We start from the raw sequence: 24,266 nt of genomic DNA, 5'->3' as shown, positions 1-24,266 counted from the left end.
CATTACAAGTGTGTATAATAGATACTTGGAAGTTAGTAATTTTCTTCCTCGAAGCTTAGCAGAGCTTATCTGAGGAAGATAATAGATGACAGAGGATGGTGGTTTTAACATTCATCCTCCTATACACAAAGTGCAGAACCTAAAATCACAACCATCACACAGGTGAAAACAACACTCTTCCTTGGACTTCACTTCGATGCTGATCAAAGTTGGAATAGCCATATAAACTTCTTACATCCCAAGCAAGCAAACTATACAGATTAAAAGACATTGCCCCAATCCACATAAAAATACTAATCTATAAAGCATTATGTGAAAACATTTTAAGATATGCAATCACATCATATGCATTCTGCGCAGACTACAGACTTAACAGGCTACAATGGTTGCAAGATAAAATGATAAAACTGATATTCTGGGAACAACCCACTCTTATGCAGGAAGCACGGACAAAACACAAAATATTTCAGGTGAAACACTTACGCCACTACACAGTCATGTTAAAACACTACTACAGCCCAACATATAGAGTAACCAGAACAACATATCAAATAACAAGACCACAGTCAACAAACTACATAACATATAAGTACAACAATCATTACGGCAAAGCCACCCGAAACTTCTACGTACCTGACATGATAAACAAACTGCCGTTTGACAACAGAAACCTAGGAACATACAGAGAGCTGAAACAGGCACTATATAAATATTATAGCGAGAATGAAAATTAGAGCAATTCCTGTTTCTCTCTCCCCCACCACACATACACACACACACAAATCTATGACAACCCCCCCCTCTCAAAAACTATCACTACAAAAACACAAAGTAACAAACACACCATGTCTAAATCCAACCCTATTTGCACAAAAAAAAGAGTTAAACTGTAATAGCAGTCGAAGTCTTTCAACCACGTACCAACAAACAATAAAATCAACACCTGGCTTGTGACTAGTATAGGTTGGGGGGGGGGGGGGGTGGGGGGGGGGGGGGGTGGGGGGGGGGGGGGGTGGGGGGGGGGGGGGGTGGGGGGGGGGGGGGGTGGGGGGGGGGGGGGGTGGGGGGGGGGGGGGGTGGGGGGGGGGGGGGGTGGGGGGGGGGGGGGGTGGGGGGGGGGGGGGGTGGGGGGGGGGGGGGGTGGGGGGGGGGGGGGGTGGGGGGGGGGGGGGGTGGGGGGGGGGGGGGGTGGGGGGGGGGGGGGGTGGGGGGGGGGGGGGGTGGGGGGGGGGGGGGGTGGGGGGGGGGGGGGGTGGGGGGGGGGGGGGGTGGGGGGGGGGGGGGGTGGGGGGGGGGGGGGGTGGGGGGGGGGGGGGGTGGGGGGGGGGGGGGGTGGGGGGGGGGGGGGGTGGGGGGGGGGGGGGGTGGGGGGGGGGGGGGGTGGGGGGGGGGGGGGGTGGGGGGGGGGGGGGGTGGGGGGGGGGGGGGGTGGGGGGGGGGGGGGGTGGGGGGGGGGGGGGGTGGGTTCCCATTAAGGCCCAAACAGAACAGTGAACATTGAGATATCTCTTTATTCAAATAACACAGTTCGTTTAGTAGACTGTCATATTTCCAATATTTTAACAAATCAGTAAAACAGAATAAAGCTATTATTGGAAGTTGGTAAACAGGAACTTTATGAATTAAAGTGAGATGCATTTCGAGAGATTAAAATTAGGGATTTATATATACGCTTTTTTTTTCAATGAGGAAATATATATTTTAAATCTATTCGTAGGGAAGTTTTCGGCCTAATGAATTATGAGGCACACGACAACTGTACCTGATATTTTTTAATTTGGGAAAAGAAGAAAAACGACGAAGAAATTCTTTCCTTTCAGTGTATTAAACAGATTTCTTTTTTAAGTGTGTGTATGTGTACCAGCTATGTTAACGATTATGACTTTAGAAAGTAATACTGAAATGATGAAGGTAAAATTCATTAATCGCATCGCAAGATTTTTGCACTTGTGAAATGCGCATTGACACAAACAATTTTAACTTCGGAGGTAATTTTTGTGATTTCTATCGCGAAGTGTACTTATTTATTATTTTATGTCGTGAAATATCTCAAATGGCAGCCTACCTCCATAAACTGCCTAAAATACTTAAAACCTGCTGTGGTACGTACATTTTCACTCCGATGTGCGTGGATTTAAATAGTGTTATTAAACTGCCTACTGAAGGAAGTTAATGCCTCATGTGCCTCATGGAAGGTAATCTTCGCATTATATTCTTTTTATGGTATATATGGACAGCAAACAAGGTAATAATTAATAATATTTGAAAGATAAAATAAACTGATACAAATCAGTAATGTTCTTTAAAAGACTTTCATTCTACTTAAGATTTAAATCCACTTTTGCTAAGTTTGCGCTGTGTAGGCATACGAACAGTCGCACGGTGATATCGCTTCTCCAGTTTTTTATAGTTTTAAAGTGGTTCCAACTCCTGTTTTAAGTTTAAAATGCTCCCAAGTAACCCTGCTTATCACGCCGAAGAGCGAAAGGCTTCGAGGAAGAAAATTATTAACTTGCAAGTATCTGTTATTCACAATTGTAATGCGTTATAAATATTATATACATATAATTACTACATCAACTATATATGCAATTCATCTGAGACAAAAAAAAATAATAATAAATAAATAAATAAATAAATAAATAAAATAAATTATTATTATTATTCTTATAATTATTTATATTCTACATTCAAAAATTCTGTATAATCTTTATTGTAAATATTACAAGAACATGTGTTGTAAATACATAATATAGAGGCAAAAAAGTATTTTTTAAAAAACATTTTTAATTGAAATCCAATGTAGAAAATGTAGCAATTTGTGCTGAATTCTCTAAAATTTTAAGTTGCAATGTCACTCAATTTGTTTATTGTATGTGTAAATATTTTCGCAGATCAATAAAAATATTATCATATAAAAAAATATTATTATTATTATTACAGGCATCTCCAAGGAGTCCTAAGACTCATGAAGGGAGGTCCTAAACATCATGTCGACCATTATCCAACATTTGCGCCCAGTATCTATCATACTTTGTTTTGAACTCATGCACAGTCATGGCACCCACAACAGACCCTGGTCACCTATTCCACTCATTCGCCACCCTCCAAGGAAAAAAATCTAGTTCTGACACCCTTGCTAACTACACTCTAGCTCACTTTCCAATGATAGCCCATAGCTCTCCAAGCAACACACCTGTTCTGAAAATTTTTCTGTGTATTACTATTGTAAAATCCCTTAAGTAATTTGAATGTCTCAATCATATCACCACTTTTCCGTCTGTCAACCAATTTCCGTAACCCACAAATCTTCAACCTGTTCTCATAAAGTTCATTCCTTACACCCACTACCAACTTGGTCACTCACCTCTCTATGAAAGAGGTGGACTCTTTCTCATCACCAACAAGAAACGGAGGTGAACAGATTTGAAAGAAGTGTTCTAGATGAGGTCTTATCAAGGCTCGGACAAGAGGAATAAAAATATGCTTGTCTGTGCTCATCAAAGTATTATTCAATAACCAAGTAATCTGATGAGCTGCTTTGGTCACTTTTGTTATGTGACCAAAATCTTCGTCAATTTCCTTGAGTACAGTTCCACCAATGTGGTATACTGCTGATCATCTTTCTACCCCAAAATGCATAACCTTATTCTTCGCCACATTAAACTGACATCCATTCACCTTTGTGGAAACTGCCAGTCTATCCAAATCAACCTGCAAAATTTTAACATCATCTGTATTAACTATTGCTCCATCCAATTTTATATCATCGTCAAACAACTGAACAGTTCCTCTCAGATTCTTGATCTATATTATTAATGTACAAATTAAACAGTAACAGAGCTCTATGGCACGTCATTATACACAGGCCTTCTTCTGTATTCTATTCCTGAACAAACTACTCCCTTATATTTCTCCATCAATCACCCTCTTTTCCACCTCACTAACCCTGAATCGGAACGTAACTGGGAGAAAGCAATTTATTGGTCATAAATTTCAGAAATAAATCTTCTCTATTGCTTATCAGAATTATAATTGTTTACTTAGTACTTCAAGGAAATTGCACAATATCTGATGAGGAAAGTGCAGTAAATCCCCAAGGTCAAACCATCTAATAATATGGTAATATAGTGTGATTACAAGTTTAAATCTGAGATTATTCAGTTATATTTTCCTTCTTTCTGGCATGAATTGCCATATGAGGACTCCCGGAGGTAATTCTTATCACTGTTAGATGTTATTCAAAAAACCAAATGTCTGATACACCTACCAATCATTGAATTTGAAATCTTTAGGCAGATGTAAGTAAACGTCACTTACGCAATGTATATGCAAAATACTTACGTCACTAGTGTCGATTACAATGGGAAAAACAAAGGATATTTAAGAGTTCTAGAAAGGGCTCATGTGGCTACCGGTCTGGCCCTGGAGCCACAATTTTGAACAGCAGAACTGACTGGTTTTTTCAAAAGATGAGATATCCCGGGTGTTTAATCAGTGTAAAAATAACCATAACCAACATTGCTTGTCTGAGAGGCGTATCTATGGTCCTCAGACAGTCCCTCAGCAGCGAGTTCGCTGTCGTCCGAGAAGGTTTGTGCTGACAAACACAACTTCCTGTGTGCGCAACAATTGAACCGAAATCTTTAAAGAAAACGGTTCACGACCACCCATCTCTCACAAACTGTGCACAGAAAATTGAAGAGGATCGGTATTGACATTCGCATGCTTATTTGGATGCAACTGATGAATCGAAATTTCTAATTCAGTGGCCGATATGTGTATTTAATAATAATATTGGCTATAATTTTTTTCTTCTTTTCCTTTTTTTAATCGCTTAGAATTAAAATGAATTTTTTAACCTTGGATATTTTCCTTTTCCCCTAAGTCGGATAAAAATCCACGCTTTAAAAAATCGAAAGCTCATATTGCGCAGATTTGGAGAAGAAAAAGAAATCGTCAATTTCAAGAATAACACCTTACATAAAAAGCCAATAAAATTATTTTCTACTCATTGTTCGTAGCCATGCCAACTATATTCTTTTTCAGCAACATAATAAACGCTACCGCTTATAAATATGACATTCATAGTCAGCTGCAGCAAAATGAACTTACTACAGCGAAGTTGTAGAGATCACAGACAGAATAGTTGTTTATAGAGTATCATTTCGTAAAGTGAATTTCCTTTAAAATTGTATTTAAATTGTATTATTGTTTTTTTCATTTGAAACTTTTGTCTGTTTTCTAACATCGGATAGAAAGCTCTCCAAAATTTGTACTTCCATGAAGTTTTTAACAAGAAATCAGCTGTCTGTGAACAATCATTTCAAAATTACCTCTAAATTGTCACATGATAATATGATAATTATATTTAAGATTATTTTCGAATAAAATTTTAAAATGAATGAACCATTCACTCGTTCTTATTGTTGGTGTTAGGATGTCTTTTCGTGTTAGGATGTTAGAATATCTCTTCTCCAGTTGAGATGTTCTTTATGTTTGTAAAACTTAAAAAAATAAATAATATAAAATAAAATAAAATATTTTTTTTTGTTTCTGTCCTCCAAATGTTTTAGAGATACATTATAGAAAATTGAGATAATTTTGTTACAAACTAAATAACGTTTCTCGACGTTTTCTATTTATTGCGTTATTATAATAATAATTATTATTATTATTTTATACACATAATTGATGTTTTGACATCACGGTCAAAAGAAGATATTATTTAAAACAACAATTTGACTGGTGATACAGAACAATTCAGATTATACTAAGAATCTAAGAATAGTCCGTCAGGTACCATCGTAAATTATGGACTGTTCCAAGTAATGATGTTTTTTGTAGGTCATATGGGGTCACTTCATTGATTTTAATTGCTGTAAATAGCTGGACAGGTTCTTTGAAATTGCGCCAAGTGCACCGACAACTATTGGGATGACTTTGGTGTGTTTAAGCCACAGTCGGCCCACTTCGATTGCCAGATCTCGATATTTAGTAATTTTTTTTACAGTTCTTTGTTGTTATCACTGGGTACTATGATATCGATAATCCAAACCTGTCTGATGTTCGATAATTGTGATATCAGGTCTATTGTGTTCCAACTGCTGACTAGTTTGTATTCTAAAGTCCCAAAGAATTTTTGCTGTTTCATTTTCCAATACAGTCTCTATTTTATGCTGCCACCAGTCATCCGAAGTAGAAAAGCCATTTTTTTTTTTTTTTTGCATATATGCAAATTAATTATTTTGACCACTTGATCGTGGTGGTATTTACAGTCGGTTTGAGCTTCCTTGCTGCAGGCACTGATCAGATGTTCCGCAGTCTCATCTTTCTGATCGGATCGCCTAATCTGCATTTGTTGTCATTATTGATGTTCAAAATTTTTGCTTTCATTGCATTAGTTTGTAATGCCTGTTGTTGAGCTGCTAGAATATATCCTTCTGTTTCTTTTTTAATATACTCATATTGTAGCTATTCCCACGTTTTCTTCACGTCAATTTTGTTCTCAGTGTCTTGAAGAAATTGGCCGTGCAAAATTTATTTTTCCAGCGCACATATATCTGTTATTTTGCTGTTCCTTTCTGTAATCAGACTTGTTTCCCATTGCTTTTGTTTTTTAGAAGGCTCTCTTGTGTGACTGCTTGAAGCATTTGCTCAGAGCTATTGTTGATGTAACTTTTTAAGCTAATTTCTTCTTCTTGCACAGTTTGTCTCAATTGCAGCAGACCACCTCCACCTATCCTCCTCGGTATGTACAACCAGTCAACATCACTTCGTGGATGTAACACATGATGCATAGTTATTAATTTTTTAGTTTTGCGGTCCAATTTGTCCAGGTCTTCTTTTCTCCAATCTGTTATTCCAGCTGTGTGTTGGATCACTGGTATAGTCCAAGAATTCATTTCTCTAATTGTGTTTAATCCATGTAGTTTTGTTTTCAGAATATTTCTAACTCTTTTAATGTATTCTGATGCTGCCTGTTGTTTAACTTTCGAGTGGAGAATATCACTGGCTTCTAATATTCCTAAGTGTCTATAGTGTTCGTCAGCTGAAATTGCTTTTATATATTTCTCTTGATCATATTTGAAATTTCTAGTGTCATTAATTTTTCCTAGTATAATAGATAAAATTGCGCATTTATCTAAACCAAATTCCATTATTATTATTATTAGTAGTAGTAGTTGTAGTAGAAGTATTGTTATATTATTATAACTAATTTCTGTCGAAACTAAATATTATGTAATATCACAGATATATTAAAAATCACGTGATTTTTCTTCAAATATATTTCTTGAAAATTTCAGGTAAAAATTTCAGAAATATTAATTCGTCACTTACGTGATATAAATGTTTTAATTCTTGACGTCCTGGAAATTGAAGCCTTTAATACCAGTAGACTAGTAAAGGGTTAAAGTGCAGTCTTCAAAAAATTAACTACCGTAATTAAATTTGAATCAAGAAACTAAAATAAATATTTTTCAAATATATAATATTCGAAAAAAAATTCGCTTCACCATTTGTGAATAATATTATAAGGCGGCATCCTGACGTACGTGTGTGTGTGTGTGTGTGTGTGTGTGTGTGTGTGTGTGTGTGTGTGTGTGTGTGTGTGTGTGTGTGTGTGTGTGTGTGTGTGTGTGTGTGTGTGTGTGTGTGTGTGTGTGTGTGTGTGTGTGTGTGTGTGTGTGTGTGTGTGTGTGTGTGTGTGTGTGTGTGTGTTAAGAATATACACAGCTGTCACATGTATCATAATGCTAACCGTTCATTGTCTTCCATTATTTGTTGATTGAAAAAAAGTTCAATCTTGAACTAAAAGAATACGAACAATTGATTCAAAACAAGAAGTTAAAATTTACATATATCATAGGAAATAAAATTATTATTCTCCTTTACTTTTTACTAAGAGAAGTGTAATATTCTACCGCCTTATCGCGGTCAGATTGCAAATTATTCGAAATCATAAGCATTTAGTTTGTCAGAAATTTTAAAAGTATCTTTGGTTGCTCAACATTAAGTTATTCCCTAACTACTCCCGGATATCATGTTCATAATATTCGAGGCAGAACTAAGTAGCATCCACTAATGATTTAATACAAGGTATTAGCATAAGCTCCTATTTAGCCAAGGCTTATTGTTACTTGAGCATGTGTGGAGCACTGACGTCGAGCCAATAGTTTGGAACACAGTTCTCTTATGCATTCTTCTGCAGTTAATGGATTCCACTCTTATTGTTTTGTACGGATTTTCTTGGATAATTATGATACCTTCCACCTAGATAAACCACTGAAGTTCAGTTAGCCAATCATATTCAGAAACGGCATTGTTGTTTTTCTGGACGAAATTATGGATTTTATTTAGAGAAACATGTAAAATCGCCAATGCACATAAATCTGTTCAGTTCAGCGTGCATGACGGAAAAGGAAAATAGGATTGATTATCCTGTGTTAGCAAAAATTACTGTTAAGAAATTTTCCAACTACTTTGATGTAAAAGGCCATTCATCCTAATACGTACCTTAAAAATTAGTTTTTGATTAACAATAGAATAGATAAAGCAATCTTGGTTTTTTTCAAATCGTACTCAGTTTTTTTTTTTTTTTTAATAATTTCTTATCTGAATTTTGCAGAGATCGGAAGGGGAAGCGGCATTAAGCAATACTTTCCGCCACTTTTCATTTCTTTTTCTAGATTGACTTTCTAGAGAACATCGAGCTGGGAAAGTAAATCTTGTTCATGTGTATAACTAAAATTTAGAAAGAAATGCATAAAAAGGATTCTCGAAAAACGAAACTCTTTTGTGAATTGTTGCAGTAAAATATTTGAAACCAAAAGAGTCTCCTCAATTGTTAGGTCTCCTGAATTTAGAAAGCATCCCCATAGTAGTCAACGGTAATCTGATTTTAACTGTTTACAATGTTACTAATATTTAATATTAATTAAATAGTCTTCCACTCTTAATCAATTGGAGCATAACATGAAACCTTTATGAAAAATACATCATTTTGGGCCTTCTACAACATCCTCTGTGATTCAACGCTATTTACATTATTTTAGGTCTACTTCAACGCATGCGTGGTTTTCCCTTCAAACGAAAAGTACTTCAAGGTAATCAGTCTTCTATTTTAGTTAATTATTCATATTCGTTCGTGGCGAGTAGTGCGTTCTGTGCATTGTGATCCTCTGGCTAACAAATTTCCATTATCTAAAATGGGTCAAAAAAAAGATCTTCCATAATCCTTACAAATACTGATGATCAATTTCATTGCGTTCCCTGATGAATTATCATCACGACCATCATAAATTAATGAGGAGTGATCAGGGTGATATTACAGTTACAGAACTATATGAAGGTTTACATCACTGCTTACTTCAGTTAAACAATTCCCCCCCCAAAAAAAAAAAAATTAACCTCTTATCTGTCAGCTCTGTCAAATGTTATATTTTGTTCATTGAAAGTACTTCTAACTCCAACAATTCGCACTGATTTTGCTCTGGCATTTTCCCTATTATTCTATCATTAAACAATATTTTGCAGCCATTGCGTCACCCAATCTGTTAAAGGGATTTTCTAGTCTTCCAGTGTCTAGTCTCACTATTCATGACACCACCGTAGACGAACCTTCCGGTTATTTGCAGAAATCAGTGAATTCCTTATAGGCATGCGACTGTCAATCCTGACCCCCCCCTTCAGTTGTCTGCACACAGTTCGGTGAGATATCATTCATTATTTCTGTTAAATGCTGCATACAGGAAGTTCTGTTTGTCAGTACAAGCGTTCTCAGATAACCGTTCTCGTTCTGAACGGTTCCTGTCTTAGCACCACAGATAAGCCTTTTAGACAAGCAATGTGGTTTATTTTTCCATTGGTTAAACACTCGGGATATCTCACCTTTTGAGAAACCAGTCAGCTCTGATGTTTCAAAATCGTCTCTCCAGCCAGACAGGTACCAACAATAAGCCTTTTATTGAACTCCGAAAGATCCACTGTTTTCCCTCCTTGTGATCAACACTATTGAGAATGAATGATCAGCGGTAATCTTAAATAGCTGCCTAGAACACGTGGTGATGCAAGTTACGATGTATTTTAATATGCTTCGTAAGTGACGGTTACGTATATCTGCATAAACATTTCTAATGCAGTAGTCGGTCAGTGCAGTTCTATCATCGCACCCCGAACATCTCTTTAGGAATTTGATGTTGATGATGACAATTCATCAGAGAATGCAATGAGTTGGATCATCATTATTTGAAACATCTTTTTGCTTTGGAGCCCATAATAGATGATGGAAATTTGTTAGCCTAAGTATTGTAAGGCACGGAACCTCAAAAATATGAGCAGTTGTAACATTGGTCAACTCAACCTCAACCAAAGTGCATTTATTCGTTTCTTTTTCCTTCTACTGTCTTTTATAGTTTCCAAAAGGTTACCTTTCGTACGTGCATTATTTTGAATAATGATATAAAATCACTATTCGGTTATTCCGTAATCCTATCTGTCCATCAGAATGAGAACAGTACAAAGATATGGCATTGAAACAGTCCCAAGTAGAATATGAAAACCAGGAAGCTTAAAGGGTGTTTAGAAATATCCCTTATATAATTCATAAACTTCTCGTATTATTAACGAGGACTTGGTAGACAATTTCTACACAATATTAAATATTATTGACATTTAAAAAATCAGATTGGATGAGAGTTGGTCAGTATATGGATTGTTTAGATTTCGGTTGTCCTATGATTGCAGCAAATAGCCTTTTTGGTTTCAGAATTTTTTTACACTTAAGACCGTTGACAATATTCAAATAATTGAAAAAAGCAAACAGCACTTTTATCAATTTATGAGATGGATGTTTTGAGCTCTTACTCCGTTATATATCTTGCTTTTTAAATTTCGGTTAATCAAAGAATAACGACTATTGCAAGGTTGATGTTTTTGGGCTTATCTATAGAATGTATGGTAAACTTGTGCGAAACGGTAATATTTATGCAGCTTGTTCAACTATTAGATTTTGGGAATGGATATAATGGATACATATACTCGTATATATAAATTAACATATTATTTAAAATATCAACTCATTTGCTAATCGTTATATCATTTTTAAAGCATAACAATAAAAGGACTCTTAAATCGAAGTTACATGTACTGTTCATCAGATTAAAGATCCGAATAATACCAATGTGTTAGTGTATGATCTTCTAAAATATATTTTTCCTATTTCTGCATATTTCTAACCAATTTTGATATTGTTAATATCGGCACATTACGCAAATAATTATATCCACCAAGCAAGAAGGCATCATTCAGAATTGTACAAAAAAATAAAATAAATGAATTATCGTGAATAACTCATATGTACTCGTAAACTGTTTGCAAGTTCTGTACTGATTTCATGATAAAGTTTGCGTGAATAATAGGTTACTATCAACAGTTTTCTTCCAAATACATTTGAAGTCAGATCACCAATATTTTCACAGAATATATTTCTCTGCTTGGCTATCCTATCAAAAATGTCCACATTTGGTCAGGCACTTTTGGTCAGACATCGCGTCGTCACGTGACGTCAAACATATGTTTTCCCCATCTTTATTTCCCTATACTGTTCACAAACCATTCTACTTGATATAATAGTTGGTATCTGAACTGGACCTATGTTAATGCGCAGTATCCAAAATCGCTGACAGCTGCTACTTTTATCTGCTTCATATACACAGCATTATGAACATGACACACATACACATGAGTCGCTGGAAATTAATCTATTGTTGAACAATCATTTCTGAGGTAGGTTACGATGCAGCCCAATTTCTGATTATTTATAATCTGTTTTCATTAACAGTGACAGAATATTAATTTCTTCTCTTTCTGTAAATTAAAGAGATTTTATGCCGTCTTCTTTCTTACGTAACTTAATTGCCCGCTTAGACAGATCATGCATGTCATTTTATCTTTTCGAAGGTGTCCCTTGCTTTTTCTGAACAAAACGAAAAAAATCGTTTAGGAGCAAAACTGCGAAAGATGTGTCAACTATTTGTTGTGTTCAGCACACAAACAGGTATGTGGAGACAGCTTGTTTTAATTTCTTATATTCTTATGCGATGATGGAGCGAAGAATAACATTTGTATTTTTATTTCATTTTATTCATTCAAGATATTTTTGTTATTTTATTCAAGGCGGCTGTTAATACTTCGCTGGTCTACAGGTATCAGATTGGCTCAATTTTTATAGAATTATTACAAGAATTATGAATTCTTGTAATAATACGAAATCCGTAGCCAAGATTTCTTATTGGTACCTGTTCCTAATGAGATACTATTTTCTTGTTTTCCTACTTATTTAAAACTACTGAGCTGCAGGAGAGCTGCTCACTTTCTTAAGAATCAGGAACAATATGGAAGATATCAGCAGGCTGTCGGGTAAACAAGACAATGTTTACCTCCGTGAAATTTTAACAACTGCATTTTTAATAATGTTGATAATATTTGCTGTATGGGTGTATTCGGTTCGATCCAAACATTTACTTGCGAATATACCTGGACCTCCACCTCATTTGTTTTTAGGTAATATGGATATTTTTTACAAATGCTACAAGAAAAGTGGAAAACATGGCTTCAGTTATGGTGAGTATGTGATCTTCACCATATCAATTCATCAGTGATTTTTTACTAGACAAATGCTGTTTTAATTTTAGATCTCACCATATAATTTTATATGGAAAAAACTGTAATTAATTTAAAATTAACATAAGATGTGGAATTGGGATTAATAGGAATTCAACAGTATTGTGGTTGAAACCAAAGCAAAAAATTGGAAATTAAAAAAAAAAAACATCGAGAACTGAGAACAATATTTTATAAAATTATTTTATAACACTTTTATAATAAGAATACTTTTTTAAATCTGTAGCGTTGAAGCACGAACTGCTAAGGTGGAACAAGCAGTATTCTAAAGAAAATCTAATAGTAATATGGTTTTTCATGTATCCTTGGCTATTAGCAAATAACTGGAAATTGGCACATGTGAGTGGCTAATATATCTTTAATTGTTGGTTTCATGATTTGCAGATATGTTAATTTAGTGAAGATTTACAATGCAATTTAATTATATATATAATAGAATGATCATTGACTCGGTTAACATACATACTTTTTAAAAGATTTGAATGACTAGAACCGAGATTTAAGTAAAAAGATTTTAATATAAAAACACTACTAGTTTTGGCCTGTAACAGTCTTCTTCAGGTAACATTATAAAAGAAAGAAAAAACACTAAACATTGAGGGTTAAAAGACTATGAACAACATAGACAGTCTCTATACATAATTTTTGTTCTAGTCATTCAAATCTTTAAAAAAAAAATATATATATATAATAAAGAGAGAAAGACAGAGAAAGTTTTTTACCTTATGTATACTATACTTTAAAGATACCAAGTAATTGTTTTTTAACTTGGTTTTAATCCTTTTTCCCAAGTAAGCAAACAGACAAGTTACTTGTCTGCTTGCTTATTTGGGGAAAAGGATTAAGACAGGCAAGTTACTTATCTGTTTGCTTACTTGGGATAATGGATTAAAACCAAGTTTAAAAGATTACTTGCTATCTTTAATGTATAGTATACCCAAGGTAAAAAACTTTCTACCTCTTTCTCTTATCCTGAGATTTTATTAAATAAAGTCAAAGCACCTTGTGGCAACTTGTTTATGTAAAATATATAAGCTCTGTATTACTTCACCCTTGGCATCTTTTGAGCTTGGCTACTACTAGGTTTTTGCCTGTCTCTGAGTGGAGCCACCGCTGAGTTGGACAGTCCGTGGGTCACTTGTAGGGAGTGGTCTGGGGGACCAGCTAATTTTTAGAGAGGTCTTTACTTAAACAGCACCTCAATAAAGGTCAAAACCGGTCGGGTTAATGATCCTTCCCATAATATATAGCATTATACATATCCGTAAGGATATGTGCTTTGTATTATTTGATACTTAGGCAAATCATCAGATGTTAGGCCAACTTTACCACGAGTTGCTTCAGACCCGATAATAGTTCAGGCAAACATAGTTAACTTGCTTGTTTGCTTACTGGGGAAAAAAGAATTAAAACCAAGTTAATAAAATTTCTTGGTATCTTTAACGTATAGTATACCTGTGGTAAAATTTTTCTACATATATATATATATATATATATCTTAAACTTTTATATTGACTTTCATGCAATTCTATATTTTATGAACAAATAAATGTTTAAATTAAGGGTTGTGTTTTTGAATAAATAAACATAATGACTGACCAGTTATCTCTTCCGAGGAAGATAGAGTGCCCGAAATAATAAGATGCATAAAATAGCTGTAATTAAATTAATTTAAATCAAGTTAAAATTAAATTTAAAAATAAATATAAATAAAAACAAATAGAAAAGACATTCAGTAAGTCTCAAGATTACGATGCTTTTAATAATTCAAGAAAGTTGTATAGATCTTTTGCAACACACTTATACAGAATTCACATTTTTTCTCACTACTGGTTGGTTGAATGCATGGTTTCATAAAATTACACATATTGCCTTTTCGAAACACTTCTCTCCCTTTAACAGTACATTTTGATTTTGAACAGTGTTTCATTTTTTTTATTCATTAGAATGCTTCGTTGATTATTTTATTCTCTCTTTATAAATTTTCATTACCGCACCAAAATATTTTCTGTCTTATTCATTTCTGTCTCAGAGTGTGTAAAAACGATATTCACTCAGACAAACAGAGAATTCCAATGATTAGATTCATACCTATATCAATAACATAGTTAAATATTTTTAAGGTAGCATTCTCTAGAAGGAATTAGCGATTGAAAAATAGAAATTTAAAAAATGCTAGCATTGTAGCATGTGATTGTTTCCTTCTGCTTTAGACTATTCTCAGCAACACCTCTATCGTGATCAAGCCAAAAGAGTACAGGTTTTTCAAGCCATGGCTCAATGAAGGACTATTTACTAGGTATGTATATTACATGACTCCCTAATTTTAATAATAAACCTTCCTTTCAAAATAAATAAATAAACCGATATAATGCTTTTATTAAAAGCATTTTATCGGTTTGTTTTTTCGAATATGGATTAGTTAAGTTTGAGTTAATATTAAAGCAACCCAAGTTACACTTCGGTATACGAAAATGGAACAACAATCATAATGAAATGAAATAAAAAAAAATACAAAAATTCTGATTTAGCTGGAAAAATATGTCACTGCAGGAATCCTCTCTAGAATTTGAAGAACTTTTGGAAGATTTTACAAATTATCGTTTATTGTTCTCATAGAGTAGAGGAAAGTTTTTTCTGCTTTAAAATCAGGTGTTTCGTTTAGCAAAAAAAAAACCCACCAAAGACATGCGATTTACGGACAAAATATATTTGAATAGCCTAAGACCATCGCAGCAATTGTTTATTTTTGAAGTCATTCAAATCTAAACCGAAGATTAAATTATCTTAATAATATTTTACACAATCTACTGTTTTTGCAACTGTCATTAAACTGGCATATTCGTCTTGTGATACAAAATCCAGCATTTAATCCACTATTGATAAAATATTCTGAAGTGCTATATTTCTGATGATTCCACATTACATATTCCAATACGTTTGTGGATTCATTCGACAAAGATCATACTTCAAATTTCCCAGCAGTGTTTGCCATGATATAATTCAAGTAATTTTATGAATCAAGTACGCAGACATCAGGCGTAAAATGAAAGCCTCAATATTTCCCCAATGGTCAAAGATTTTTTGAGGACCTTTGAGGAAATTTCATACTATGAAGATCATACTTCAAAAGGGGTGCTTAAGGGTCAAAGCTGTATAACTGAGAGGAGAACTCCACATAACCTTTAAGAAATGCGGAAAACCGACCAGGGCTTCTGACCTAATGCCCGATCCTCACCTTCTCCTGGTGCAACCTGTTGGGTATCTACCTGGATACTGATCGAACGAGGATGGGCTGGCAATTTGGGATTTAGCCGACCAAATTGTATTCTTATTGCTTGAACCAATATACAAAATGATGGTAAAACATGACAAAATTTCATGCTGCTGGGGCTTTGACCGGTTAAACAAGGCCCCCGTTGTTTTCGCCAGGGAACCAGGGAGAACCGCTAAAAGTCAGCTACTGGAAGAAATCTGAAATCACACCCGAACTCAACATCACCAGTGTTAAAGATCGGTACTATCAACATAAGAAGCCTGGAGTGAGACAAGGATGTACATTATCCCCTCTGTTATTCATTATCTATATGGATCACATTATGAAGAAAAGTGGTATTAAACATGATATCAGAATTGGAGGTGTTAATATCAGCTCTTTGCTTTATGCGAACGATGTTATACTTCTAAATAAATCCGCTACAATTTTGCAAGATTCCCTGACTAAATTGAATAACTGTTGTAATATACTGTATATGGTATGAAGGTCAGCATTAAAAAGACATAGACAATGAAAATAGGTAGAATTGTTGAAAATGTCAACTGTGTTGTTAACGGGGAACCTGTTGAACACGTAAAACATTTCAGCTACTTAGGCACGATTTTTACTGCAGATGGTGAATTAAACATAGAAATAGACAACAGAATCAACAAAGCTTGTATGTTAGGCAGTCAATTGAATAAATTCATATGGAATAAGAGAGACATTAGTCGGAACACTAAATTAGCTGTATGCAAGACAGTGTTCAAACCAGTTTTAACTTATGGATCTGAGAGCTGGGTCAGAAGTAAAACACTTGACCAAAGACTAGAGATCGCAGATATGTGAGTCCTGAGAAAGATTAGACGCGTGAACAGATGGCATTAATGGCAATATCATATTAAAAACAAGGATATTACGAATGATCTTGACATTGTCAGCATCCAGGAATGCGTTAACAGAGCTAATCTCAGGCGATATGGTCACTTAAACAGAATGGGCGAGGAAAGATTAGCAAAACAAGTGTTTTCTGCCAGTTTGGCAGGAAAACGACCCAGAAGAAGACCAAGATATAGGTGGCTTTATACGGTAGAAAGTTCCTTAGACGATACATATATAGAATCTGATAATGTTGGAGTCTTGACAAGTAACAGACTGATTTGTAGGAAAAATTGTAGATAGGACGTTAGTAATGATAGGACGTTAAATTTTTCATGTATCCAATCATATCCTGTATATTTCCTATATACTATCATATCCTGTACACCCTTTGAGGGTACATGTCAGCAATTTGATGGTGATGATGATGATATTCCAATACGTTTATTCGACGAAGTTCATACGTCAAATTTCCCAGCAGTGTTTGTCATGATATAATTCAGGTAATTTTATGAATCAAGTACGCAGTCATCAGGCGTAAGATGAAGGCCTTATTATTTCCTCAAAGGTCAAGGATTTGCAGTAATGCTAAATTTATCCCGACTGCTGTGAGAGGTTTCAATATAACTTTTTCTGTTCCATAATCAGAATATAATAGAGAGAACGTCCTATAAAATAAAGTAAATAAAGTTCCATATCCAAAATTCATCCTCATGGCCACTGAACCAAAGATAAAATTTCAAGACTATAGAACCAGCAACCGACCATAACACTTTTTCAACCAGATTTTCCACTTCTGTTGGTGTCGTTGTTGTTTTCTAGTCCATTGAAGAGCTCCTGGATATGACCGTGTGCCTGTAGACCTGACTTGGCAATCTGTTGAACTTTGATGGAATAGAGCTTTTCTATAGGGTTATTGTCGATTTTCTATAGAGCAGCGGCAATTACTGGACAATCGTAGATGTGGGCAAGTATTAATTCGACTCCTGAACATTTCTTGCATATTTCATACCTTCTAGTACCATCCGACTGAAATTTCATGGCTATAAAATGTTCCGTCCTTAGTCTGGTGATGATTGCGGTTATTTCTCTATTTTCATTAATTTCACTGATTCCATTCTTCTTCTTGATAGTTTGTTTTAACAGTTTTATTCTGTCGACAGAGTTAGCCTCCGTTAGTGATAGTGGGTGCAATTTTCGAGGTGAATATCTTGCTTCTTTGGCTAGACTCTCTGCTCTCTCATTGCCTTGAATATTTGCATGGGCTGGTATCCATTGCAGTATAAGAAACACTTATTGGTTTGTCTCGTTTAAAGATGTTAGATGTTCATGAATTTCCTGCGTGAGTTTGTTTTTTTTCAATATTAATGCTTTAATTTCGATTTTGAGTCGTAGGTGGCTGTTCCTTCTGTAATGTTTATTACTGGATTAGAGAGATCAAACTTGACATTTGCTTGTATGACCGTTAATTCACTAGTGAAGGTTGAAGCTATTTTACCAGCTGTGGATTTAATTTGCATTTCCTCACTTCCAGGTGGAATTAATAAAATCTCTGCCTCTACTTGCTTGAGGGCTTCGTCAGTTCAGCTGATGTAATCGCAATTAGGCTTTCCTGAAACATACGTTTCTCACACACCCAAACATCCTTTTTAACTATTTTCAATTTAGTAATGCAGAGATTAACCAATCATATAAAAAGGACATCATTGGGATCTTTTGTTATAGTGATACCTATTCGAAATTTCTGGTTCTAAAGTCTTCTTCATACAGCTCACAATATATACATGTAAACACTCAATGAGCAGATCCATCTGTTTATTATCTCAGTTAGTTTAAAATAATAAAATGAATTTAAAATCGTCACTAGTATATTATCTAATCCACTTGAAATCTGTTTGATTTATAGTTCCGATAAAAAATGGAAAACCAGCAGAAAGCTGTTGACACCTGCATTCCATTTTAATGTACTCGAAAGCTTTGTGCAAACTTTTAACGAGCAGTCTTGGATACTCGTAGAAAAGTTAAATCTCGCAGCCGAGAAAGACTGGGTCGATGTCGTTCCACTCATCACCTCATTTTCGCTGGATGTTATTTGTGGTAAGTGAAAAGTGATTTAATATGTTTAATGGAAATTATGTGTTTAGCTTTCATTAAATTCGTTATGTAAAATAAGTAAAAAAATCGGCTATCGCATGTAATTCGTAGCAAAAGAAGTAGAGAACGTCGTTAAGCCATAATATATTATTCTTTATTTCTATATACACTGGTTTAAATAAATTAAGGAAAAATCGCAATCATTCAGGAGGAAAAAGACCAAGGTCAGACAAATTAGGTAAAAAATAACGCTGTTCCGTTGTCATATGCAAATGAGTGACGCTGTCAGCGGTATACACAAAACGAGCTAAAAAACCAACATTCTGGAGTGGCTTTCCATCTAGAATGAGAACAAGACATTTCGTGATAGCCAAGTTCTTGGATCTTGCTGCCGGACATCATGTAACAGATGAATTCGGGTGGCAAACCCTTGTAAGAATAAAAGTCGGCCAAAGTCAGGAGAGGGCAGCCAGATAGCTATATGTCAATCGTTCTCTGGTTTACCGACTGTGGAAACAATTCCATCAGTCACAATCAGCATCCCGGAAATATAATGAAAGAAGGCCACAATCTATAACAGTAGCAGATTACCGATATCTCCGATTAGCTGCTCGCCTAAAGAGGAGTACTGTCCAGTGTCATGGTTTCTGCACAGAAAGCTTCACAATATGGCCTGTATGCTAGGCAACCGTAGTCTATATGCCCTTATCATCAAGTCATAGCAGAGAACGTTTGAAATCAGCCAGACTTCACGTCAACTGGACCCAAGATCAATGGGTTCGGCACAGTTTACAGGGTCCCGAGATGCTCTGAAAATCGACATCATCAATGCACTGAACTAAGGAGATCAAGGGACACGTTATAATCCCTCTGATATCCATGAAAGGACTACTTATAATGGAAACAGTGTGATGGTGTTTGAGGTAAATCTCGTTCAGTAGACCACCAATTGAGTTCATGGAGCTCTAAGTTTTTTCCATATATGGGTGCGCTTGGAGAGACATTTTTATCCTACAAGTTAATAACTCTCCACTTTGAGCGAAACTCGTGGATCAATGTCTTCAAGAAGAGACTAGTGTATGTATCTATCGGCCTGCCAGAACTCCTTACCTTAATCCTATTGAGTATGTCTATGATGCTCTAGGTGTTGCTGCTCTCTGTCCATCTTCCCAAAATTATGACGAATTTATCAGACCTTATTTAGTAGAATTTAGTAGATGTATTGCTCTTATTTAGTAGATGTATTGACCTTGTTTAATAGAATTTAGTAGATGATGGACAGATTCCTTATTAATGCACTTTGACGATCTCAGTTTAAGATCTTATTTTGGTACGGGAAATGTACAGAAATGTGAAGACAAGCGTTCGGACCTGTCTGGGACAGACAGAAAGTTTTCAAGTAACAGTTGGCTTGCGTCAATGGTCAGCATTAAGTCCGTTTCTGTTTAATATTGTGATGGAGGTGGTAACAGAGGAGGTGAGATATGATGCGCTTTGGACAATGTTGTATGCAAATGACATCTTGCTGTGTACAGATTCAATAGAAGAAGCGGGAACTTAACTGGAAAGATGGAGAAAAGTACTGGAAGAGAGAGGTATGAGACTGAGCAGAAGTAAGACAGTATATGTGTTGCACAGTGGGTGGCGGACAGGAGAGAGAGATCTGGAGCAGGAAGGAAATGTCATCAAGAAGGTGAGAGACTTTAGATATTTAGGTTCAACAGTGGAAAAAGATGGAGGAGCTGGAAAGGAAGTGGGATGCAAGATACAAGAGGGTTGGAAGAACTAGAGGGAGATGGCTGGAGTGTTATGCTATAATAGGGTGCCGATGAATCCGAAAGGCAAAATCTATAGTACAGTAGTGAGGCCAGCTATGATATATGCTATAGAAACTGTGGCTCTGAGCAAAAATAACATCAGCAGGATGGAAGTAGCAGAGATCCGAATGCTTAGGTGGATGTGCGGTGTGACCAGAAAGTATCGTCTGAGAAATGACTATGTCAGGGGAACAGTGAAAGTTACGAACTTAGGAGCGAAAATACAGCAGGCAAGGTTGAGATGGTTTGGCCATGTGATGAAGAGGGAAGACGAATATGTGGGAAGAAGGGTCATGCAGATGGATGTGCAAGGAAGGCGGAAGTGTGGGCGGCCAAAGAAGTGATGGAGGGAGCTGGTAGAAGAGGATTTAAGGATTAAGAACTTGGATGTGGTGAGAGCCCAAGACAGGAAGGTGTTGAGGAGACTCATTATCAACAGTGACCCCACTTAAGTGGAAGAAGCTGCAGAAGAAGAAGAAGAAGAAGTTAAGATCTTATTTTCTGCCATTGGTTATGTACACATTTGCTTCCGAACTAACATGTCCATTCACAGTTTGTATAGAGGTTCCTTTCACATTTCATATCACACTGATTTTCACCGAACGTTATAAGAATTCATCATACAGATTTTGAGCGATCGGGAGTTTTATCTTTATTTCCTTTACGGAAACCAGAGAATCCATCGATTATATTCCAGCAAATAATGTATATCGTTAGGGTTATGGACCACAAGATGATGACAAAAGCGTTCTATATTCACAGGAGGGCTTAAGCCGCCTCGCCTAACACCCCTTTGAGTATTTATGCCTCTTCGTTCTTTAGCGAAATCAATGAGACTGCAATACACTCTCGCGATCTAATCTGTGATATTCATTTTTACTTGTAAAATAATTTGTTTTGGGACCAAATGAGAATCACTGATTACTTGAAATATGCAATTTGTTAAAGGCGTAGTTTATTATTTACTTTCAGAAATGTAAATGTTTCTCTATAATTTAACGATCTACATTTTGAGAAAGCAAGCTTTAATTATTATTATTAACCAATCAGTACTTAGAATGAGGATCATTTTAAATTTCACTGTCAGAGTTAATAAATAACTTACATCGGCAGTTTTTCAAATAAATCATTTCTTACCTGATAACGAAAGATAAGTTCATAACAAAAGAAGGTATTATGTTAGAACTGTTCATTTTCATTAAAATGATATATTTCACAGAGACATCAATAGGTATCAAGATCAACGCTGAAGATGGCAACAGCCAAGAATACATCAATGCAATTCACAAGTGAGTGATAAAATATGTTGATAAGGAAATAAATATATAGATGAGATATAAATGGCATTCATGTTTATATGAAAATATCAACAAGTATCTTAAACACCCATGATGCCCACCTTAATAAGATGTACGACCACCTTTCGCTATGATGACTTCAGGAATCCCAAGGGGCATACTTTCCATAAGCTCACGATAGTGAACAATGGGTATTTTGGACCATTCTGCATGAAGGCATGTAATGAGGTCCTGGACAGTTGTGGAAAGTCCTCACCCAACGCTTCAGTTCATCCCATGGACGACTGATATAGTTCTGTAGAGGGCAATCGAGCATGTTTAAACACATTTCCATAAAGACAAGCAGTCGCAGCAGCCTTATGACACAGTGCATTGTCTTGTTGAAAGAGATAAGGACAATTCCGTAGAAACGGAATTAGTAGGAAGTAACGCCACAAAGTAGGAAGCATTGCATTGCCCAAAATATTCAGATATTTCTCGGAATTCAATGTTCGTGACCCACAAACACAAGTCCGAGGCCAAACAAGGAAAATCGGGACCATGCAGCATACTAACTCCTCCGAATTTCATAGTCGTGGTTACGCACTCTTAAGATACGTTCACCGGGCATCTGCCACACCAGCCCATTTGCTTTATAGAGGGTACAGCGTAATTCGTCGCTCCTACAAAGAACGTATGCAGTGGAATATGGAAGCTTGGAAAGTTTCCACGTCCCACTGTATACGTTCTTTGCACCACTGAAGACGAAGCTGTATGTCAGCTCGGATAATGTGGGGCGTACATATTGAGGCCCTACCATGGAAATCCATGATGTTAGCATTAGGTCTGATTTTTTTTTGTTTGTTCAAATTTGTGTTCCTGTTGATGCCCATGACTCATCATTCAACGCATCGGTCGACGAATGGTAGTTTTTTATTATCCTTCATATCACCCTACGGTCATGTTCGGTGAGTGTGTTGTGTCGTGGGCTGCTGGCAGCACTTGCAGTTAACTCCCTTCTCTACTGAGTATGGTATGACTAATTGTTCACCCAAATTTGTCAAACATTTGTCAATCAGATTATCTTGCAACATGACATCCTATCACAAGTATATCAAACTTCTTCAGTTCCCGTCTCGCCGCCCTTTCACCCGGATGCATTTCTGACTTGGGAGCATCATATCCTTCGAAACTATACTTGCTAGAAACAAGTGACTCGATACATGGCATGATGCTCCTTTTTCCCATGGATTTGTCCATTGACTTCTTTCCAAGCAGTCTATAAGCACACCATACTCTTATTAAGAGGCACCGCACATCTACCAGCACGGTAGATGATCATGACTCCGTACTCCTAAGCACTCCGTTCCTCCCAATCACAGAGGACAGTAGGGTGAAATATACAGGATGTGCGACAGTAGCCTGTTACATCATATCAGTTACTTAATCATCAGAAAGAACGACGACAGTAAGCTCCTAAATGACATGCCCTCATGACAACCAGTTACTTAATGACTATTTATTCAAGATCACACTATAAGATATTCACACAGAAATACCGCCCTTTGCGAAATCTGAACCGACGGGCAAGTTTACATCAAATAAACTATCGGCAGCACTCTAATCATCGAATTCAGAGGAATATCAATCACTGGAAATTGCAATTCAGTGTTGTTTTGGAGATCTCGTCATAAGCATAATAAACCTTACGGATGTACCAAAAATATTTTTACTACTTAGAGAAACGTCAGTTCCCATTCACCAAATTTAATGACATAAGAGCAGATAACTGAATCATCACAACTACAAAAACATATATATGCACCCTACGTTACAGAGCTACCACTCACGCTACATGACCCGAGGAAGCACATGGCCTTCTTATCGAAGGATGACTCTCCATGGAGAGACAGCCTTACCAGCGAACGTTCCCAGACCTTCTGGAAACAACTCGGGCTCCCCTGAATAGAATGTACATTGAAGGTTGCACTACAGACTTCTCAAGGGGAATGATATCATTCATCAAATATCTACAATTCACTCAATTGGAAAACTGCCATTCCATCTCAATCATCAATACTGATTGCAAATTAATATGGAAAGTTCGGAAAGTCATCGCTAATAGGAATAAACCTGCACTAGACGAGATCATAGACAACCACTTAAAGCTAGATCGACTCACAACAATCTGCACCACATGAGAGGTCTGACATGCCTTTTCCAAAAAGCAACAACAGCATGGGCCTTATAACACTGGAT

At 36.3% G+C, this 24,266-nt stretch overlaps 1 protein-coding gene across 1 annotated transcript in view; it reads left to right on the top strand.

The window, feature by feature from the left end:
- Positions 1–24,266, top strand: part of LOC150099437 (cytochrome P450 4c3-like) — an 80,522-nt gene that overhangs the window by 39,715 nt on the left and 16,541 nt on the right. Inside the window, exons 2-3 of the mRNA XM_090404351.1 lie at positions 18,726–18,916; positions 21,950–22,019. Of these exons, the coding sequence (XP_090260477.1) occupies positions 18,726–18,916; positions 21,950–22,019 (261 nt within the window). The remainder of the gene's footprint in view (positions 1–18,725; positions 18,917–21,949; positions 22,020–24,266) is intronic.

This window comes from Typopeltis vanoorti, chromosome 14 (assembly GCF_054136105.1).
Source record: "Typopeltis vanoorti isolate ZY-2024b chromosome 14, IOZ_Tvanoo_1.0, whole genome shotgun sequence".
NCBI lineage: Eukaryota > Metazoa > Arthropoda > Arachnida > Uropygi > Thelyphonidae > Typopeltis > Typopeltis vanoorti.
The sequence above is the reverse complement of the archived record's forward strand: the minus strand, read 5'-3'. Positions and strand labels throughout refer to the sequence as shown.